This window comes from Dipteris shenzhenensis, chromosome 24, assembly GCF_047967505.1.
Source record: "Dipteris shenzhenensis isolate YYH24624 ecotype China chromosome 24, Dip_SZ_1.0, whole genome shotgun sequence".
NCBI lineage: Eukaryota > Viridiplantae > Streptophyta > Polypodiopsida > Gleicheniales > Dipteridaceae > Dipteris > Dipteris shenzhenensis.
The window spans coordinates 51,456,973-51,477,650 of NC_141619.1; the positions used below are offsets into that span (position 1 = coordinate 51,456,973).

General features: G+C 45.8%; 1 protein-coding gene across 1 annotated transcript in view; it reads right to left on the reverse strand.

Annotated features, from left to right (window-relative positions):
- Positions 1-20,678, reverse strand: part of POP2 (Pyridoxal phosphate (PLP)-dependent transferases superfamily protein) — a 131,151-nt gene that overhangs the window by 68,126 nt on the left and 42,347 nt on the right. The window contains exon 13 of the mRNA XM_087395108.1: positions 8,310-8,393. Within this exon, the coding sequence (XP_087251234.1) occupies positions 8,310-8,393 (84 nt within the window). The remainder of the gene's footprint in view (positions 1-8,309; positions 8,394-20,678) is intronic.

Consider the following 20,678-nt stretch of genomic DNA (forward strand, 5'->3'; position numbering starts at 1 on the left):
TGGTGTTTGTCAGCAACAGGCAGCCCTACAGAGGGAAGAGCAGAAGGGGCCACACGATGCTTGGATTCAAGAGCGTCTTACTGCAACAAGGCTCATCAGCAGATTTTGAAAGATCAAAGAGCAGAGTATGCCTTTCATGCATGAGAGTCCTTTTGGATCCAAATGGGAGGTAGAGTCAATAAGCATTTTTCCTCTACTCATGGCCCCAGGCATAGTAGAGAGAGTGTTTCTTAGCTCATTGACTCAAACGGAGTTTTGCAGTCCGATCCAGATGCCGTCATGCACATAGTTACAGATTTTAAGCCTCCCTTCTTTCAGCAGATCCTGGTAGCGAGGCCACTAATGATGCCAGACAGATCATTTGGTAGTGTATTCCTAGGTTAGTGAAACCAGATATGAGTCTCTCTCTTGATGCACCTTCTTCGCTTCTTCACAAGGGAAGTGCCCAGGTTCAAACGGCCTTACACCTTTTTTCCGACCTTTTGGTATATGATTGGGGATCACATTACCTCAGCCCTGCAGGTGTTTGGGACTCCGGTGAGATGCCTGACTCACTTTCAGAGGGTCTCATACATCTAATCCCAAAAGGAGGGCGTAGAAACTTAGTGTCACATTGGAGGCCTATCACTTTATTGGGCACTTGCTTTAAAATCCTGGCAAAAGCAATCAGCTTGTGTTTGCATCCCATACTTCTAGATCTTATTCATAATAGGAGATGGGATTCGTTCATGGCAGAAGCATTTTTTATAATATATTCTCTTTTGGGAAGCATTTGAGTGGGCCATGCAGAGTGGACAAAAGATAGCTTTTCTACTCTTGGACTTTGAAAAAGCATATGACAAGGATAGATTGGGATTGCTTGGAAGGCACCCTTCATCATTTTGGATTTTAAGATGCATGGATCAGAGGAGTTTGAGCCTTGTACAGATATGCCCACAGCCAGGTACTTATAGGAGGGGTCGGGGGAGATAAGTTTCAGATCTCCAGATCAGTCCGTCAGGGATGCCCTCTTGCCCCTTTTCTTTTCCTATTTGTGGCTGAGGCTATGAGCATTTTTCTCAAAACTCGAGCTGACATTCTTGGGCTCAGACTACCGCTCAGACAGAAGGACCTTGTCGATTGTGAGCTAGCAGATGACACTGCTATCTTCTTGGAGGCCTCCCCTCAGACTCTTACTTCTTTCAGGACAGCCTTGGACTTGTTTTGTATTGCAGCAGGTGCTCACATTAATTGGAACAAGTCCAATGGCTTTTGGAACAGTGACGATGACACTCCACATTGGGGGCTGATTTGGGCTTCACTTGGACTCAGAGGGGTGTGTCAGTCAGATACTTAGGATGCCAAGTTGGTATGGGTATCTCTTCTTTGCAACAGTTAGCTCCGGTGTTGGAGAGTATCAAGAGGAAACTCCTTTTCTGGAGTTCAGCTAGGTTGGACCTTGCATCCAGGGTGGTGGTTGTCAACTTGGTTCTGCTGGCCACAGCTTGGTATGTTTGATCTTGTCGATGCAGCTCCAAGGAATGCATCACTCAGCTCATAAGGCCTATAAAGAATGTTCTATGGAGTGGGGTAGATGGCACAACAAACACTATTGCCAGGGTGGCTTGGGAGACCTTGATCCTTCCCATGCAGGGAGGGGGTCTCAACATCATAGACCCAGATATGACATGCAAGGCCTTGCTTTGCAAGGTTGTGGTTAGAGGCATTTTGCCGGGGGATGAGCCATGGAAACATTTCTTCATTCAGTAGTGCATTCAGACATGCAGACCCTCCTCAGGTGGAGACTGGATGGATAGCACCAGATGGATTTTCACTTCAGCCCATCTCATATCTCCGTCCTCCCCGCTTATGGTTGCTGTTCTGAAATCTTGGTCGAGCTTCATAAGTACACCTCGGAGAGTTCCTCCCTCCTCTCTTGAAGAGATTGACAAGCAGCCCATCATGTGGGATGACTGTATACTTGATGAGCATCGCAGGCAGCTTGCTTTGTCTCATTATATGCAATGGTCCAAATGGGAGAGAGGCCCTGCCACTTCTATGGATTCTTGGAAAGCCTTCAAAAGACTTCCAAAAGATCATCAACATCATTTGGTCAATCACCTCAGAGGAAGTGCAGGGAGGATACTTCAGATAGATGCAGCCATAGTTCCCAGCCGAAAACGGAAGAAACAGAGTTTCCCGCCCCCGCCAAAACGAAAACGGAAGAAACGGCAATATGATACAATTTATGTATAAAAATTTATTTTTTATACATAATATAATTATCAATAGAGTGCAAATCATACATAATACAATTATATATACTTGAAGCTTCAAGCATTAATGCATCATTCATGCCTCTATGATTCTAAATTCTTGAATGATGCTTCAATAATTTGAAATCAGCATGTATCATGACTAACAAGTTTGGCATTACAAGAATCTGAAATTTAGAAGTTTGAAGTACTTTAAACTTAGCAGTGAGCACACAAGTTGAAACTTGAGACTTGAAACTTGAAAGCATCCAATGTCGAGACTCCATAGATGATCATGATTCATGATCCACAAATTTCATGATCATGAGTCATGAGTCATAAGTCATGCAACACTCAAAATAAAAGCACCCATGGATGATTTAAAAAAAAGCAGCTGCCACCTGGCACCAAGGTCCAAAGTATACTCAGTAGTAAGTACTGTATCTACTATCATAAAAAAAGAAATAACAGTGTGTAGGATTCTATTTCCTTAGGTGACATTCTTTTGGGCATGCCTTTTCAGCCTGTCAAGATCTTCGGCTATGTTGAATAGGGCAAGGACTTTGCTTGGCATATAGATCCGAGCCCACGTCTCTCTATTTCGGGTTCATGGAGGTTGTGGCTCTATGGAGGAGTCCCCATAAGTATCTTCAATGGGACCCCAAAGAGTGGGAATGGATAGTTGCATGGTCAGTAATACCTGAAGGTTCTAGATCAGTCGTAGAGGTTGGAGACCTTCAAGAGCCCCTTATTGGGAGGGTTATCACGTATCAGCTGATTTGGAGAGAGTCTTTTGGAGAAGGCTCTGGAAATCCTGAAGAAATAGAAAGATTACTTTAGTTTTTTGGCTTTCTATACATGGAGGGATTTTTTCTTCACGACTTGGGGATCAATGGCATAGCTCTCTTTGTCAGGACCTCAAATTTTCTATGAGTGGCAAGATGCTTCCTGGGCCATCTCCATTCAATGACACCTAGTTGAGTTTTGCTCTCTGAAGGATGTGCCTATCTCCCAGTATAGACCATTACAATTAGAGCTGAGTCACAAGATGATCATAGATTATTTTTTCTCGTGACCGGGGTCAGCAGGGGCCAGACGTAGTAGAGAGCTAGAGTGCATGACTCAACTGACATGAATTTGGGTGAGCGCTCACACGAGGACTGCACACATTTCCTCTCATTTTGACATGGGGAGACAAGACCACTAGAGTGATGGCAGCACTTGTCAAACGATGGGCTACGTCACAAAAACTATAGCAGGAGGAGGGAGGGACCTCGACAGGCTAGGCAACAACAGTGATCCATCACTTATTTTCTCCCTCGACACCAACCCTCACCAGATTCAAAGCCCCACTATCAAGTAGCTCACCTTGCCTCTACTCAATCACCCGGTGGAGTTGGTCCCACAGACATCATACATAGGTCCGGTCACACGAATGGCTGGCGGACTGGCCAGTAGATGACCAAGTGCTTCCCCTCTTTATTCCCTTATTTGGGTTTTCTCTGTCTTGCAGCAATAGCGCATCATTTTTTTTTTCTCATCACACACATTAGTGGTGCTGGCCCCACCCCTTAGCTTTCATTATATCTAGGTTTTTTCAATCTCATAGACCATTCAGTCTCCTGTAGACGTTAATAAACGCTCTTTCTTCCTCACTCTACGATTTTTTCTCTTATAGTCTACTATGTGATCCGTGGACAATACCACTGCCTTTTCAGAGACAAATGCAAGGGCCTCTCCACACTCCTCTCATACCCAAATCAGAGGTGCCTGGTTGCTTTTGAGGCGGTCCGGCATAGAGAGCGTCTCATTAGATTGCGAAGACAGGAGAGGGAGGCCTTTCCTAATCCATCCTAGAGTATGATCATAGAGTTCTTCCAATCAGAGCATGTTGCCCCCCAACCACATAGTAGGAGAGACAGAGACCCCGAGATTGAGACCCGGCACACTCGACAGAGGACAGATGCACAGATCACACTCGCTGACCTTTCTTCTATTTTCAGACTTGGGATACGGCGGACCAGGGTTATTGGTGCACCAGGCGTAGAGTAGCTGCCAAGAGGGCACGACGGGCTACTCACCCAAATAGTAGACAACGATCTATTACGGACTTCATGTCTACAACACTGCCTAGTCCGTCATCAGGTGTACCTTGACGTTTTCATTCCTTGTGTATGCTGCACTGTGTTGTATTGTATTGGATCAAACTACATCTACTATGACGATGATGATGCCAGGGATGTCTATCATTATGGTGACATGTATGATGATATCATTGACTATGTCTACGCAGTTTTCTCTAGCATGGGTTGGGATGCTCGCTTAGTAGCTCCACCCTTTTGTTCATTGTATCAAGTTTTCTATTGGTCCCGTAGCAGACTTTAATAAACTTTCTTTCTTTTCTTTCTCTCACTTGCAACAGGAGGAGATCAGAGGTGTTGGTATGCACGTACAGAGAGATGGTTTGAGCGACTAGGGCTCCACATGGATAGACTACCTCCCTTCCAATATAGCATGGATGCTCCTTTCTCTCCCCTCTTATCACACGAGGTCAACCAGGTTATCCGTGAGGATCTACTACAGCTACACACTTTTCTGACCTGGTTGGAACCAAGTGAACTCCCAGCGAAGCTTAGCTTCTACAGAGATCACTTCTTACATATCACAGCGGAGGGTTTCATTGACCCACCAGGATACACACAGATTCACCTACCCCACTCGATGAGGATCTCTCTTGGGCAGTTCCGGGGCTCTTCACACAGACTTCGCATCGAGAGCAGCAGAGCAGAGCAACTACCTAGGGAGCGGCGCATATGCACACTATGTGACATACAAGAGGTTGAGACAGAGGAGCATTTCATCTTCAAGTGTCCTGTGTACTATGAGATCCGAGGACGTTTCCACTGCCTCTTCAGAGATAGTTATGGGATTTTAGCCCATTTCCTCTCCTACCCAGACCAGCGGTGTTTGGCAAGTTTCATTCATGAGGCACTTAGACACCGCGAGAGGATACTCCGAGCACGGAGACAGGAGCAGACTTCTTCCTCGGTTGATCCCTCTCAGAGCTCTATCACGGAGTTCTTTCAGCTAGATCACATGGATCCCAACGAGACGAGGCCTCGACATGATCGTGACCCGGAACCCGTGACCCGACAGCTCAGATAGAGGGTCGACACACAGATCACACTTGGAGACATCCCCTCCTTGTTTAGAGTTGGAGCCCGACTGACGGGGGTCACAGTAGCCCTGGTTAGACGTAGAGCTACGACCAAGAGACATGCCAGGACCGCACCTCTGAGTGGCCAACAACACTCTATTGCCGACTTCATGCCTCCACTGCCTCATCCATCCTAATATCTTGTTGTTGCTGGGGATGATGATGATATCGATGATGATGCTGAGATTGATATATAGTCGACCACCGACATCACTATGTTGTACTTAGGACTTAGTACTGCCATTCTGCATTTTTGACATTTTGCATTTTGCATTGGTATGGATGCTCGTTTAGTAGCTCCACTACCACAGCTCGTTGTATCCGGATTTTCACAGTCTCATAGACCCATCGGTCTTCCGAAGACTTTAATAAACTTTCTTTCTTTCTTTCTCTCTCCATGGCTAGCCCTATCTTCATCCATGACTTTGATAGCTGAGGGCAATGCCCTATGTACTATGAGACCCAAGGTCACTACCATTGTCTCTTCAAGGATGATTCTAGGTCCCCCTCCAGTTTCTTGTCTTACCCAAATTAGATATTCCTAGCAACTTTCATTGATGAGGCCGTCCGACACAAAGAGAATCTACTCAAGGCACATAGTCGAAATCAGGATGTACAACCAAACTCCACTCAGAGCACTTGTCTAACACAGGGCCACAGCTAGGGACCACACATACTGACCGTAGGCTCTATGCTTCTGCAGCCTCTTACACTGCTGGGCTCCCCCTTGAGCTTGATCCCTCCACTAACTTCTAGAGGATCACCACAGGGATGCCACACCACAGTTTCCATCCTATCCATGGGCTCTGACATTTTTATGTATTAGTGTTTCTACAATTATGTTGTATTTGTCTTGGGTGTGATACTTGTTTAGAGGCTCCACCCATTCAGCTCATTGTATTACTTCGGTCTTTCAAAGACTTTAAATAAACTCAATACTACATCACAATTGCTCACTAGTTGAATGTATCCACAGCATGCCGTACGGTGCATACATCAAGGTGCTCAGTTGCATCAAAAGCCCCTTCAAAACTGTCAAAATCAGGCTTGAAAATGAGAAAAAAGCACTTTGTTTAGCATTTTTCACCCTCCAATGTCCCAACTTGCAAACATCCATGAATCTCCCATGTTCCATTCTCGCATCAAACTCTGATTAAATCTTCACAAAAGTCCTACAAATCTCCCTTACAACATATTCCTAGCAATCTTCAATGATTCTCCCATGGAAATATCATTTCCCCTGGAATATAATTTCCCATCAAAGGTTCTTCTTCCCAGATTTCTCCTAAATGGAAATCGTCATCATCCCCAGCTTTGTGACTATGCAACAAATCAGCCTATTACCTTTTGACCTTATATTTCAGCTTTCATCAAAGACTTAATCCAAAATGAATTCATCTCTATTGCTTAATCCTTTCGCCAATTTCCTGTCAACAAGCATCATTAATTTCAGCAGTGTAGCCTGTTGCTTATCATGTCCATCTTATGTTGCCTGTCTTCAATGCTCAATCACATGGCCGTCACCTCACTATTCCAAACACATCAGAGTGTTTTTCTAAACCTGCTTGCAAAATTGTTAAAAATTCTGCATACTATATTTTCCTTTGTTTATCAAAACCCCATCACCGCCTGCTCCAAAGCATAAATGTCTCTCTCACAATGGCCTACATCACACTTCTTAAACAAAAGCTCACAACATCTCCTAATTTGTTACTTATCACCATCTAAAAAACGCATGAAGCATTTCTCTTACTATCACCTGCGTCATATCAAACTCCATCACCATTCACCTTTCTTTGACATCAAGCTTCCACGTTGAACTTCCCTAACTCCCTCTGTGAGACCAATCCTACCCAGCATCTCCACCAAATGAAAGCTAGCTTTCATAATTCAGTGCTGTGCTATGTATTACAACACGGGATGCGAAGAAATCTGCCCCCACATACCACCAACATCCCTTTGTTTTCCATGCTCCCTCCAAAAAATTTCATCTCGCCTCCAAACACCTTCTTTATTTACACAAGGGTCTTAGCCCCCTTAAAAATTTAGCATTCCCTCCCCCCCCCCCCCGCCGAAACACAACCACACTTTGCACGTTTAATTACATATCTTGGGTTCCGATGACCTATTTGACTTGAAATGAGGCTCATACAAAAGCCCCCGTGACTCCCTACCTCCCTCTGGACTCCACAGCAGAGGTGGGCTTACAAAAAGACTCCAGTGTCACTAGAACCCACTAGACACCCCAAATGGCCATTGATTAAGTTTTCACATAACAGCGCCTATTTCTACTACGAACATCATTGCCAGTAGGTTCTCTTATAAGATATAGCTAGTAGCTACTAATTCATCCAACTCTCAACAGGAAGTTTAGATACTGAGAAGAGAAAGAGGAGGTATCTATGTGAGAATTCTGTATCTTTCCTTTAAAAACATGTGTACTTGCATGATATTGATATAACAACTTGATATCTTTAAGAATCATTTGTACAGAGGCAAAGAGGATGTTGACATAGACTCCAAACTATATTACTGCAAAAAAGTATGGTTTGAACTTCAAAGAAACCAGGTATGTACAGGGATAAGGAAGCCAAACATATTTAGGATAAGGAAGCCAAACATATTTATCTCGAAAGCTGTCATGTTCCGAACTGTTTGCACAGCAGACTTTCCACGAAGCACTGACACTAAAGAGATGATTTTTCACTCGCTCATATAAAATCATTTTCCATGAACTTTTTTAATTCTAAAGAACAATTCAGCAGCTTCTATACCATCGTCCTACTAAGCAGTAAAAGCAAAGAAGTACTCAAGAGCATAGGCATCATTTGCAGTTTCGCTGGGAAATGGTAAATTACCTTGGCAATCGTCACAAGATCAGGTTTGATGTGATATTTCTCACAGCCAAACATTGTTCCTAGCCTTCCAAACGCACAGATCACCTGGATGGTTATACAGGAAAAATTGCAAAAGTATCCTGTTAGACTGTCATAAACTTGCAAGAATGTCCAGAAAGATTTTACAGTAGTATGAGGAAAAAAACACAAATTTCTGCTTCAGAATTGTGAGAATAAAAGACCAATATCTGGGTCTCATTAGGGTAATAGGTGATCAAACCATACATAGATATAGTAATAAAACTGAAGAACGAGTTTCCCCTTACCAGGTGGGTCCCAACACCGAGAACCACTCATACACCAGCTTAGTTTTTCTCTTTTTTCACCACAAATTAAATAAGAGATTTCATTCAACTGATAGGGATGGACCCCCAGAAAAATACAACTTTAGTAGTTCTGCATCCCCCAACACCACTGCTTTCCTACTTATAATGGGAATATCATCCTGCACCGGATAGTGCAACAACCAGAGACACCCTCGTAATGTACACGTTGAATTGCTAGAACCATGATTTAACTTCAGGCTAAGGCCAAGGTCGGCAAAGCTAGTCACGAGGATTATCATTCCAATGTAGCCTTACAAACACAAATGAGGTGTTCAGATGATGTAGCAACCTCAATCAAGGTATGCATCCACTATCAATTTGCGGCATAGGTTGAGACATTGTGCACGGAAATATGTTCTAGGCCCCAAGGGAAGTATTAAATCTCAAGTTTAGTGCTACCCTAGGAACAAAGTCCTAGATCCCACATGAGGTTCTGGACCCTAAGCATGGTTCTAGCCCCAAAATAAAATTCTGCATTCAGATGATGACTTTGGCTTTTGAATCACATTTCAAGCTGTTGGGAACAACAAACATAATTTCAGATCCAAAGGAGATCAGCTTCAGATGTAATAGTTCACCAAAGATAGTGGACATCTCGAGTCCAATTTGGATGCTAGCGTAGGTACATATCTAGACGTTGTGGTTTTGAACTCCAAATAAGTGTTGCAACCAAGCTTTGGGCGAGGTTGGGTCCCATCACCCCAATAATTTTATCATCCTCTTAACTTAGTTGAAGCCCCAAATAGGGCTTGAGGAAGGAAGAGGTATTTCTCTCCAAGAGAAACCAACCAAGCTGAAACAAAGTTGCAAGCTCCTGAATAAGACTCTAGGCACCACCAACCTAAGCCCAAAGCCAGCTTTTGGGTCCTGGGCAAGATTCTCATATTCTTTTGTAAGGCAAGATTCTCATATTCTTTTGTAAGGCAACTCCGTCTGGAATAGCAAACCCAAACAAAGGCATGAGCCTCCGTAGAATCTAATTGGAAACAATGTAGTTGATTTCAAATGAGGTACCTGCCCTCAACAAAGTAGCAACCTAGAGCAAGGGTAATTATGAGATAAAAGTACTAACCTCAAGCTGCACTTGTTCATTTGCCTTATTACTTCCTAGACTCCCTCTACCTTTCCATTGCATGAGACACTAGACCATCATCACTGTTGTCTTCAATAAATGCACTCAAGTTGCATTAAGCAAACATCCTTGCAACTAATTAGAATGTTTTATTTGGCCATCTCTAAACCAGCCAAAAAGAAAGGCTTCCAACTACGTGATAAAAGGGCATTCAATCGCCTCCTAATTCACATGGACAAATCTAGTATGCCATAATTCTACATGTTTTATGGCAGAAGCAACCTTTGACATGTTACTGTAGTGAGAGTTTGGAAATGGATAAAACTCAAAAACGTGGAGCTAATCTGAATTGACGGTGCAAAAACCCCAAAACCAAGAGACTTCCTCAAGCAAGAAAGGTAGTCTTGATGTCTAGTTGATGCACTTCCCAATGCCTGTGAACTGCAATGGCAATGACACAACAGATGGTAGCAATGCGTAAGTGGGGACAAATGTTTCTTCAAAGTCAATGCCTTGCTACCGAGAATAGTCCTTGGCAATAAGACAGGCTTTGTGGTCTACACTGCCATCGGTTTTCCACTTCAGTTTGTAGACCCACTTTGTGCAGATGGCACGCTTGCCATGAGGCAAGTCACATAACACCCACATGCCATTTTGGTGAATGGAATCTAACTCTGCCTTCAAAGCATCCACCCACTACTGTCGAAAGCATCCTTATGGTACAATCTATAGCCTTTACTTTGTGAGCTGTAGCCAATGAAAGTGTACTTCACTCCTTATTCTCCAACTTGTGCCGCAGATGAGATGGCACATGTGCATATGCCAAACAACCAAAGACCCTCATACGTGAAATCATTTGCTTGCGGCCTGTCCATGCTTCATAGGCAGTAATGGTCCTCAATGCCCTGGTTGAATACAGCGCATAGTTTGCACACATGATGGCATCCGACCAAAATTTGTTGGGCAAAGACTTACTTTTTTATATACACCTGGCCATTTCCATTAAAGGCTGCTTCTTCCACTCCGCAACTTCATTATGTTGCGGTGTGTATGGCACAGTGCACTGATGCATGATGCCCAGAGCTGCTAACAAATCAACAAGCTCACAGGACATTTACTCAACCCCCTGGCAGTACGGAGTGTCAGAAGCTTGTGTCCCTTCTCATTTTCAGTCAAGGCGAGAAAATGCTTAAAGCAAGCAAAGACATCTGGCTTGGATTTCAGAGGGTAAATCCAAGTGTATCTGGTAAAATCATCCACAGAGGTTGCAAAGTAAGAGTAGCCTCCAAGAGATGTTGTCTCCATTGATCCAGTTACATGACTATGAACCGAGTGCAACTTATGGGATGCACCAACAGTCCCATTCTTGGGAAAGGAGAACCGATGTATCTTCCCTAGCAAGCAACTTTCACCAATGTGCTAGCTACAATAGGAGAATCAGAAACTGCAAGTCTTGATGATGACCGCTGCTTCTTTTTCTTTGAGGCAATGCGCTTTCTGCATTCTGAGATGTCATGTCCAGACCTCCTGCAATAATTGTATCTCTTTTTCTTCTTGTCATCACTCTGGCTAGAAAGAGATGAAGTATCTACATTATTCTTAGGCTTGTTTGAATTCTTGTTTCCCTGCTTTATCTATGGTCAGTGGCGAAAGCTTGATATGCATTCATGGAGTAGTCTGATTTGCAAGGCTCTACTTCTCTTGCAAAAGCAATGTAACAAGCTGATCAAAAGTATAGTGGTTGGGATTACCCATGGCCACCAACCTCAATGTAGTAGCAAAGCCTTAATAAGAATCAAGAAGTCCACTAACCGTAGTAGACACAACCATAGGATCTAGCACAATTTCATCAATATTAATGAGCTTCTTGGTCAAGTAGGCATCCACAATGTCCCCTTTTTCCATCTTAACCATCCAACTGCTTATGCAAAATGTCCACTCTAGTTTCATTCCTTATCTTATATACAGACACCAATTGATCTGACACAATCTTTGCAGTCCTACGAGACCGAATATAGGGACGATGAATCTCTTCACAGACAAGGCAATCAAAGCACGTGTTGTGCATCCCTCCCCTCCCATCAGATCTGATCCTGAGTAGGAGGCGTTGTGGCAGCAATGATAGATGATCTTGACCTAACGACGGTACCACCACATGTGGCAATGGGCATAGTGGGAACAGATGCTTGTGATAAGGGTCTCACATCAATGTCTGCAACAATGTTTCACATATTTTTGGCAACCAGCACATGACACATCATATACGACCACATAGGGTAGTCGGTGCCATCAAACTTATTTCTATTGAAAGCATCCCAAGCAAATCATTGGCTGCCAATGCAACTAAGGAACAAAGCAAACTCCCCAAATAAATAAACAGTACCTCTGCAATAGTGCAACTGTCCAAGCCTCAAGGCTATCACTGCAAATGAACTTGCTACCTACAAAAAAACTGGCTGCAAATGGCTGCAAATGTCAGGCAAAATTGACAACAAATGTCTGCAAATGTGCCTGCAATGTCTGTGTCCAATGATAGGAAATTTGGCAGGTAAAGTACAAAAAAGCTCCAAATTTCAGATAACCAAGGCCTCTAGAAAGTCAAAGTGTGACAAATGATGGCTGCCTGCAACAGATTGTCAATAGACAGCTCGAATCTGCCACAGACATAAGCCCATAGCAAAAGCCCCAAATTTGGCAATGAATTTAGTGACAACAAACACCTCCGAAATCTGACGGCAAATATAGATAGAGAGAATGCCCTGCAAAAATGGTGCAACACAGAAACAACCACTGCGCAGAACTATCAGATGTCATACTGCATGTATGGATTGTACGGACAAGTGTACAAATAGGCAGCTGAACCTTGAATCAACGAGTTCTCCCATAAGGAGCTAGCAGTTGAAAAGCGACTATGGAGCAGCTGAGCAGCGACAGCAATGGCTCTTGCCTTTAGTAGCGGCAAATCCTATAGGAAGTAGTAACGAGTCCAAGAAAGGGCTGACCTAGCAGCAAGCGGCTACAATAGCCTCAGCGTGGAAGCACACAGTGGAGTTGGCTGAAGCAAAAGCTTCAATAGAAAGTCAGCAACGAGCAACAGAAAATGGAATGGCTGTAGCTGCACGTTCGGCAGCGAGGAACCGTTGTCTTGGCCCCAAGCAAGGGCAGGTCAAGCAAGGCATCCCTTGCAAGCCTTGCTTCAATCCCGCAAGCTAACCAATGCTAGCTAGTGAGGGGGGAAGCAGCCCGGCAACCAACAACAGCTACAATCACGAGCAAGGAGCGGGATTGCCTATCAATCTCTTCACGAGAGGAAGGGGGAATCCTCCGAAGAGTGCTCCTTAAACTGGCCCATGCTTTCAGTATGGCAACCATGAGAGGGGACGAAGGTGATATGAGGTGTGCTGCGGTGAAAATCCACCTAATACTACCCATCCAGTCTCCTCTTGAAGAAGGTGTGCATGTTTGTATGCTGCTAATAAAAAATGCCTTCCACGGCTCCTGTCCTCGCATAAGTCCCCGGACCATCATCTTGCAGAGTAAAGCTCTGCACTGTAAATTTGGATCAATAATATCGAGACCCCCTTCCTGTGTAGGGAGGATAAGGGTCTCCCAAGCCACCCTGGCTAACGCATCTGCTGTGCCATCAAGCCCACTCCAAAGAAAATTTCTGATCAGTCTCCTAAGCTGAGTGATGCAGTCCCTAGAACGGCACCAGCATGAACAAACAAACCAGGCCACGGCCAAGAGGACCTGGTTCACCACCACAACTCTAGAGGCCAAGATCCAGCTTGGCTGAGCACCAAAAAAGGAGCTTCCTCCTAATGCTCTCCAACACGAGAGCAAACTGCTGCGTGGAAGAAATATCCAAGCCAACCTGGCAACCCAAATACATGACTGGCACACCCCTTTGAACAAGTGAATCCTATGTCAAGCCCCCAAACTAAAGTGTCCTCATCATTGATCCAAAAGCCATTGGATTAATGCCAATTTATTTGCGCCCCCGCCACCAAGCAAAATAAAATCCAATGCTGTCCTGAAAGAAGTGAGCGTCTGTGATGTGGCATCCAAGTAAACTGCTGTGTCATCTGCCAACTCACTGTCAAGTAGCTCCTCTTTCCTTCTGTTGGGAAGTCTCAGCCCAAAGATGTCAGCTTGAGATCTAACATAGATACTCATAGCTTCAACCACGAACAAAAAAAGAAAAGGAGCAAGGGGACATCCCTGACGGAGTGATCTAGAAATCGAAAATCTCTCACCCCTTACCCCACCAATAAGTACCTGGCTGTGGGCTGATCTATACAAAGAGGAAACACCTCTGATCCAAGCATCAGTAAAGCCAAAACGTAGAAGGGTGCCCTCCAAAAAACCCCAATCTACTCTGTCATAAGATTTCTCAAAATCCAAGAGTAGAATGGCTAGATTCTAGCCGCTCTGCATGGCCCACTCTGAAGCTTCCCAAAAAGAGAAAATGTTATAAAAAATGCTTCTGCCATGCACAAATCCCGTCTGAGTGTGATGAATAAGATCTGGGAGAAGGGGCTGCAATCGGAGGCTGATTGCCTTGGCCAAAATCTTGTAGCATGTCCCCAAAAGTATGATAGGCCTCCACTGAGACACTAAATTTCTGCAACCTCCTTTCGGGATAAGGTGGATACTCCGAATCATCTTGGATCCTATGGTCACCTGTAATCTCTCAAATCTCTTCCACTCCGTTGCTGAAATATCACTCCTCCAAAAAGGTGCTGCGTACATGGTAGTCGGTCTCACCAACGTGTGAGAGAGCCAGCCCTTCGTTGAGAGGTCCTGGAAGTGTGCCTGGAAGCATCGCCTCTCTAGTCGGGTCAGAGCACCCCATCCTCGTGTGAGTCACGCCGTACCCGCATGGATCATCGTGAAACCTGGTCTAGTGAACACTATCCCCAAATATGTATGTTACTGCACTATCTCCATAGGCTCGCCCTGTTATGTAAAACTATGGTGACGGGATATTGCTGCTAGCGAGGTGTTGAAGATCATAACCTTGGTCTTCCTAAGGTTAGCTGTCAAGTCTCTCTCCTTGCATAACATCTCCAGAGCCTCTAGATGTTTCTACAGCCCCTCTGCTGAGGATGATATGAGGACTTTGTCATCGGCATACAACAGTATCTGCACCACCAGGTCAGCCAAGAGTGAACCCTCTCCGCCTAGTCGATCAACAAAAGAAGTGATCTTGTCAATATAGAGCCCGAAGAGAGTTGGTGATAGGGAGCAGCCTTGCTTTACTCCTATGGTGCTCTCAATCCAGTCTGATAAGCCTCCTGAGGCGCGTATCCTCCCTCTAACAGACTCATATAGACTCATGAACCCCCAAATCATGATATCTGGAAGCTGTAGCTCCTGTAATCTCCTGATTAAGCGAGAGCGTGGGACAGTGTCAAATGCCTTACGAAAGTCTACGAAGCAAGTGTAGACTTTCTTATGCCTCGACTTCGCTTCCTCATCAATAATAGCCCTCAGGGTGAAAATGTGATTTGGTGAAGTCACATGTCCCAGTGCTATCTCATGTATAAGGTGGGCTCTCATCTCTTTGCACTCATCATCAAACCAGGGATTTTGGGGCATCCTCCCATCTGGAACACGTGCAAATCGTGTCGTGGAAAAAGATCTGGCTGCAACATCATGTATCACCAATATAAGAGTGTCTGATGCATGTGCAAGGTCCATCCCATCACCAAGTAGTACTGGAAGCTCAGAAGCCAAGTGGCTCACGTACACTGGGTCAAGAGCATTTCCACTGAAAAATGCGAAAAGAAGCACTTCTGTTGCGAAGAAGTGGGAGTTCTTGGGCTCAAAAGAAGCATGCTTCAGAGAGGAATGCATTGAGAAGGTTTTGGAGAAGTTTCATTGCCGGAAAAACCTCCAAAACTGAGAAAAACCAGTCAACCAGCGTGTGGGACCACTTGAAATTCAACAGAAAGGTGTAGCTTTGCAAGAGGAGAGGCCCAGGAGGATGTAGAAGCAAAAAGGTCCAAAAAAAGCCACTTTTGCAAATTCAACCAGCAAAAGAAGTGCTCAGCTCTACCCGTTCTACCAAACGCACAGAAGGAAAAGCATATCATTGCGAAGGGGAGGCGGAGGGGAAGTTATCAGACCAAACGAAAGTCGAGGCATCCAAATGGGTGAGGAGTTATGAAGAAAAACGGAATTCAGCTGAGGAAGGCTGAAAAACCAGTCCAAAATCTCAACAAAGGGAGAAGATGAGAGAGAAAACCACACATGTGAAGTTTAGAAGACCCAGGAAGGTCCAAGAATGGCAAAGGAGCATGTAGAAGGCACTAGAGCCACCTGGAACTCTAGGGGGGCCACTGAAGGTACATGGCCCTCTAAGGGGCCCATTAAAAATGCCACGTCATCATTTTCCAACCACCACTCTTTTAATTCCTTGGAATGCCTTTGGGCGTAGGGATTAATTACGCTTATATGCTAGGCACCATGCCGCGTTTAATTACACATTATTAAGCCCACGCTTGGACTTTTGAAACCAAAGTTGTCACAGTCTTGTAGTACATTAAAGTACTTAGAATTTCACGCCCCCGTGACAGCAGGCATCAGTCCTACAACAGAGGAGGAGAGGGACTCCCGCAGCAGCATGGGGGCTCCTTCGCTGGTGGAGGACTCCTGTGATGGAGAGGTGCAGCCTGAATGGCTCCCACGGCAGCAACCTGGGTGGCACAGCTTGGTGGCGCCCGCGATAGCAACAACGTGGGGGGGAGGGGGAGGCAAGCGCAACAAGTGTGGCGAGGAGGTGGGCGCAGCAGCATAGGCAGTAGAAGCGTGGTGCAGCGCAGCAAGCAACTCACGACGAGCAGGGTGGAGCTAGGCGAAAACAACATGGCGGGGAGTAGCATGGCGTGGAGGAGCAACGTGGCGTGGAGGAGCAATAAGGCGAGGAGGTGCAGTGGCATGGTGGGAGGGGGACCGGAGCAGCATGGCGAGAGAAAGAAAGAAAGAAAGAAAGTTTATTAAAGTCTTCGGAAGACCAATGGGTCTATGAGACTGTGAAAATCCTGATACAACGAGCTATGGTAGTGGAGCTACTAAACGAGTGTCCATACCAATGCAAAATGCAAAATGCAAAAATGCAAAATGGCGGTACTAAGTCCTAAGTACAACATAGTCATGTCGATGGTCAACTATATATCAATCTCAGCATCATCATCAATATCATCATCATACCCAGCAACAGCAAGATATCAGGATGGATGAGACAGTGGAGACATGAAGTCGGCAATAGAGTAATGTCTGCCACTCAGAGGTGCGGTCCTGGCACGTCTCTTGGTCGTAGCTCTACGTCTAACCAGGGCTACTGTGACCCCCATCGGTCGAGCTCCGACTCTAAACAAGGAGGAGATGTCTCCAAGTGTGATCTGTGTGTTGACCCTCTGTCTGAGCTGTCGGGTCACAAGCTCCGGGTCACGGTCATGTCGAGGCCTCGTCTCGTTGGGGTCCATGTTATCTAGCTGAAAGAACTCCATGATAGAGCTCTGAGAGGGATCAACCAAGGAACAAGTCTGCTCATGTCTCCGTGCTCAGAGTATCTTCTCGCGGTGTCTAAGTGCCTCATGAATGAAACCTGCCAAACACGGCTGGTCTGGGTAGAAGAGGAAATGGGCTAAAATCCCATAACTATCTCTGAAGAGGCAGTGGAAACGTCCTCGGATCTCATAGTACACAGGACACCTGAAGATGAAATGCTCCTCTATCTCAACCTCCTGTATGTCACATAGTGTGCATATGCGCCGCTCCCTGGGTAGTTGCTCTGCTCTGCCACTCTCGATGCGAAGTCTGTGTGAAGAGACCAAGAACTGCCCAACAGAGATCCTCATCGAGTGGGGTAGGTGAATCTGTGTGTATCCTGGTGGGTCAATGAAACCCTCCGCTCTGATATGTAAGAAGTGATCTCTATAGAAGCTAAGCTTCACTGGGAGTTCACTCGGTTCCAACAAGGTCCGAAAAGTGTATAGCTGTAGTAGATCATAACGGATAACCTAGTTGACCTCATGTGATAAGAGGGGAGAGAACGGAGCATCCATGCTATATTGGCACGGAGGTAGTCTATCCATGTGGCGCCCCAGTCGCTCAAACCATCTCTCTGTACGTGCATACCAGCACCTCTGATCTCCTCCTGCTACAAGTGCCATAGAAGAGGATAGAGCTATCGATGGTAGCCTGCTACGCCCCGAGGTATAATCCCCATATTCCCTAACTCGGTACAAATATGTGATGACCTGAAATGCAGCATCTAGCTGTAAAGGGGGTGACCCAAACTCAACCTAAATGATCTGGTGAGGAACGGATGACTTACCACGAATCATCCGTGATAGCATCAGAGCCTGTAGCTGCTCCACACGGGCCCACTCTGTATCCAACAAGTCTGGTCTCCAACAAGGGCTGCCATACATCCCCGCTGGGCGAGCCAAGGAGTCAAAAAGCAACCCCTTAGTGCGTGGATCCGAAAAGTGTGAGCGGAAGCACTGCCTCTCTAGCCTGGCCAATGAGGCATACCCTACTCAAGCGTGCCTGCATCGCGGGTCTCATAGTGAAGCTCGGTCCGGAGAAGATAACCCCAAGATAAGTGTATGATGAAACTATCTCAACAGATGACCCCGCAAATGTGAACTGCTCCTAACGCATGATGGCTCGAGATGTATTGAAGATCATGACCTTGGTTTTACCCAGGTTGACCTTCAAATCATGAGACTCACAAAAGGACTGTAGTGCGTCTAGGTGTCTCTGAAGCCCCTCTGCTGAGGAAGACAAGAGAGCCACATCATCTGCATAGAGCAAAATTTGCATCAGCGTGCCCGCAAGAGAGCGACCTACACCCCCCTGTGTCTGCATCACTGTCTCAAGCTCGTCAATGTAGAGACCAAACAAGGTAGGCGACAAAGGACACCCTTGTTTGACCCCGATGGTACTCATGATTTCGTCTGTCCATCCGGATCCTGCCTGAACTCTGCCAAAAACTCTCTCGTAAAGTGCCATGACAGCCCAAATGATCTCCTGGTCATAACCCAAGTCCTTTAGGCACCGTATGAGGCGGGCTCGAGACTATGTCAAATGCGTTGCGAAAATCCACAAAGCAACAATAAACCCTCTGCTTTCGTGACCTCGCCTCCTCGATGATACATCTGAGCGTCAGAATGTGGTCCATGGTTCCATGATCACACCGGAATCCGGTCTGTCCTGCTGCTCTGAGTCCTGGACACTCTGCAAGTCTGCTAACCTCGGAGTCAAGTACTGATGCATAAATCTTGGACATGACATGTCCAATCACAATGGTCATGTAGTTCTCCGGGCTCATGGGATCCCCTGCCTTGTGGATGGGTGAGATAGTGTTAATGGTCTAAGTGTGTGGAAATCCTAAACAAACCGCTACATTGAAAAGCTTTGCTAAGATCGAGGCTAGGAGGTTAATCCCATATGCAATGAACTCAGTGCATAGTCCCTCATGATCCTTCGCTTAGCCATTATGAAGTTTCATTACAGCATCCTTTACCCCTCCTCTAGTGAAGAGGGTGCAGGATGTGGGACGAGGCATGTGTGAGAGGCTAGGGACTAGCTGATTTGGGATGTCATAAAGTGTGCGTGCATAATCAAACCAGATATGGGTGTCAGTGAGTGGCGGAGGGGACCGTCCTTCTAGAAATCTCCGCTAGAAGTCCTTAGAGTTGTTACTAAACAAAATGTTCAGTAGCTCCTCCTCGTTTCGACGAACGAAGTCTAGTTTCTTCCTCCGTACCAATCTACGGTATGCACGTAGCGTATCTGGTACACTCGAAAGACTGTTTTTGGTTTCGAATCTGAGTTGACAGCATAAGGCCTTACACTCATCATCGTACCAACTATTATAGGGTACGGTTCCAGGGGGTGGTGGGTGGGTGGAGTGGGTGGTGTGGGGAAAAGCGTGAATGGCAGCCTCGTGTAGTGAGCGAGTGACAAGGGCAGCACGATCCTCTAAAAGGGATATGAAGTCAATATAAGCGAGAAGTATGTACAAACGGCTAGAGTAAGAAGGTGAGTGATCCCGATCAAAGCGTATATCGTGGTAGATGGAGTAAGCACTGAGTGAGGTGAAAGGTGCTGTGCGAAGGGAGGTGGAGATGCGAAAGAAAAGGTATGTATGATCAGCCCCTGGGGGGAGAGGTGCTACAGTGAAGTCAATAATGCGAGATGTGAAGACAGGGGATCCCATGATGCTCCTGTATGATGCGGCTCTGCTGCTCCTGGTTGAAGCGGACCTTGCTCCTAATTGAAGCGGACCTGCTCCCGTGCGAAGCGAGCCAGCTCCATCTCACGCTCACAGCAACTATGTATCTCCGTGAGTAGGGTCTCACGGGCCTTTGGAGTATAAGTCCACCCATGTCCATGCTGAAACTGTGGTGACTGCGGCATTAAAGAGTGGGACTGAGTTCGAAAACTGGACGGTGGCTGAGTGAGGAACGGAGATGACACTGGAATGGCTGAGGCAGTCCCAATGGGGTGTGGGAGGGTGGGCTGACTGAGAACAAGCTGTGGTAGTGGAGCTACTAAACGAGCGTCCATACCAATGCAAAATGCAAAATGCAAAAAATGCAAAAAATGTAGAATGGCAGTACTAAGTCCTAAGTACAACATAGTCATGTCGATGGTCGACTATATATCAATCTCAACATCATCATCAATATCATCATCATCCCCAGCAACAGCAAGATATCAGGATGGACGAGGCAGTGGAGGCATGAAGTCGGCAATAGAATGTTGTCGGGCACTCAGAGGTGCGGTCCTGGCACGTCTCCTGGTCATAGCACTGCGTCTAACCAAGGCTACTGTGACCCCCGTCGGTCGGGCTCCAACTCTAAACAAGGAGGGGATGTCAGGTGTCCTGTGTACTATGAGATCCGAGGACATTTC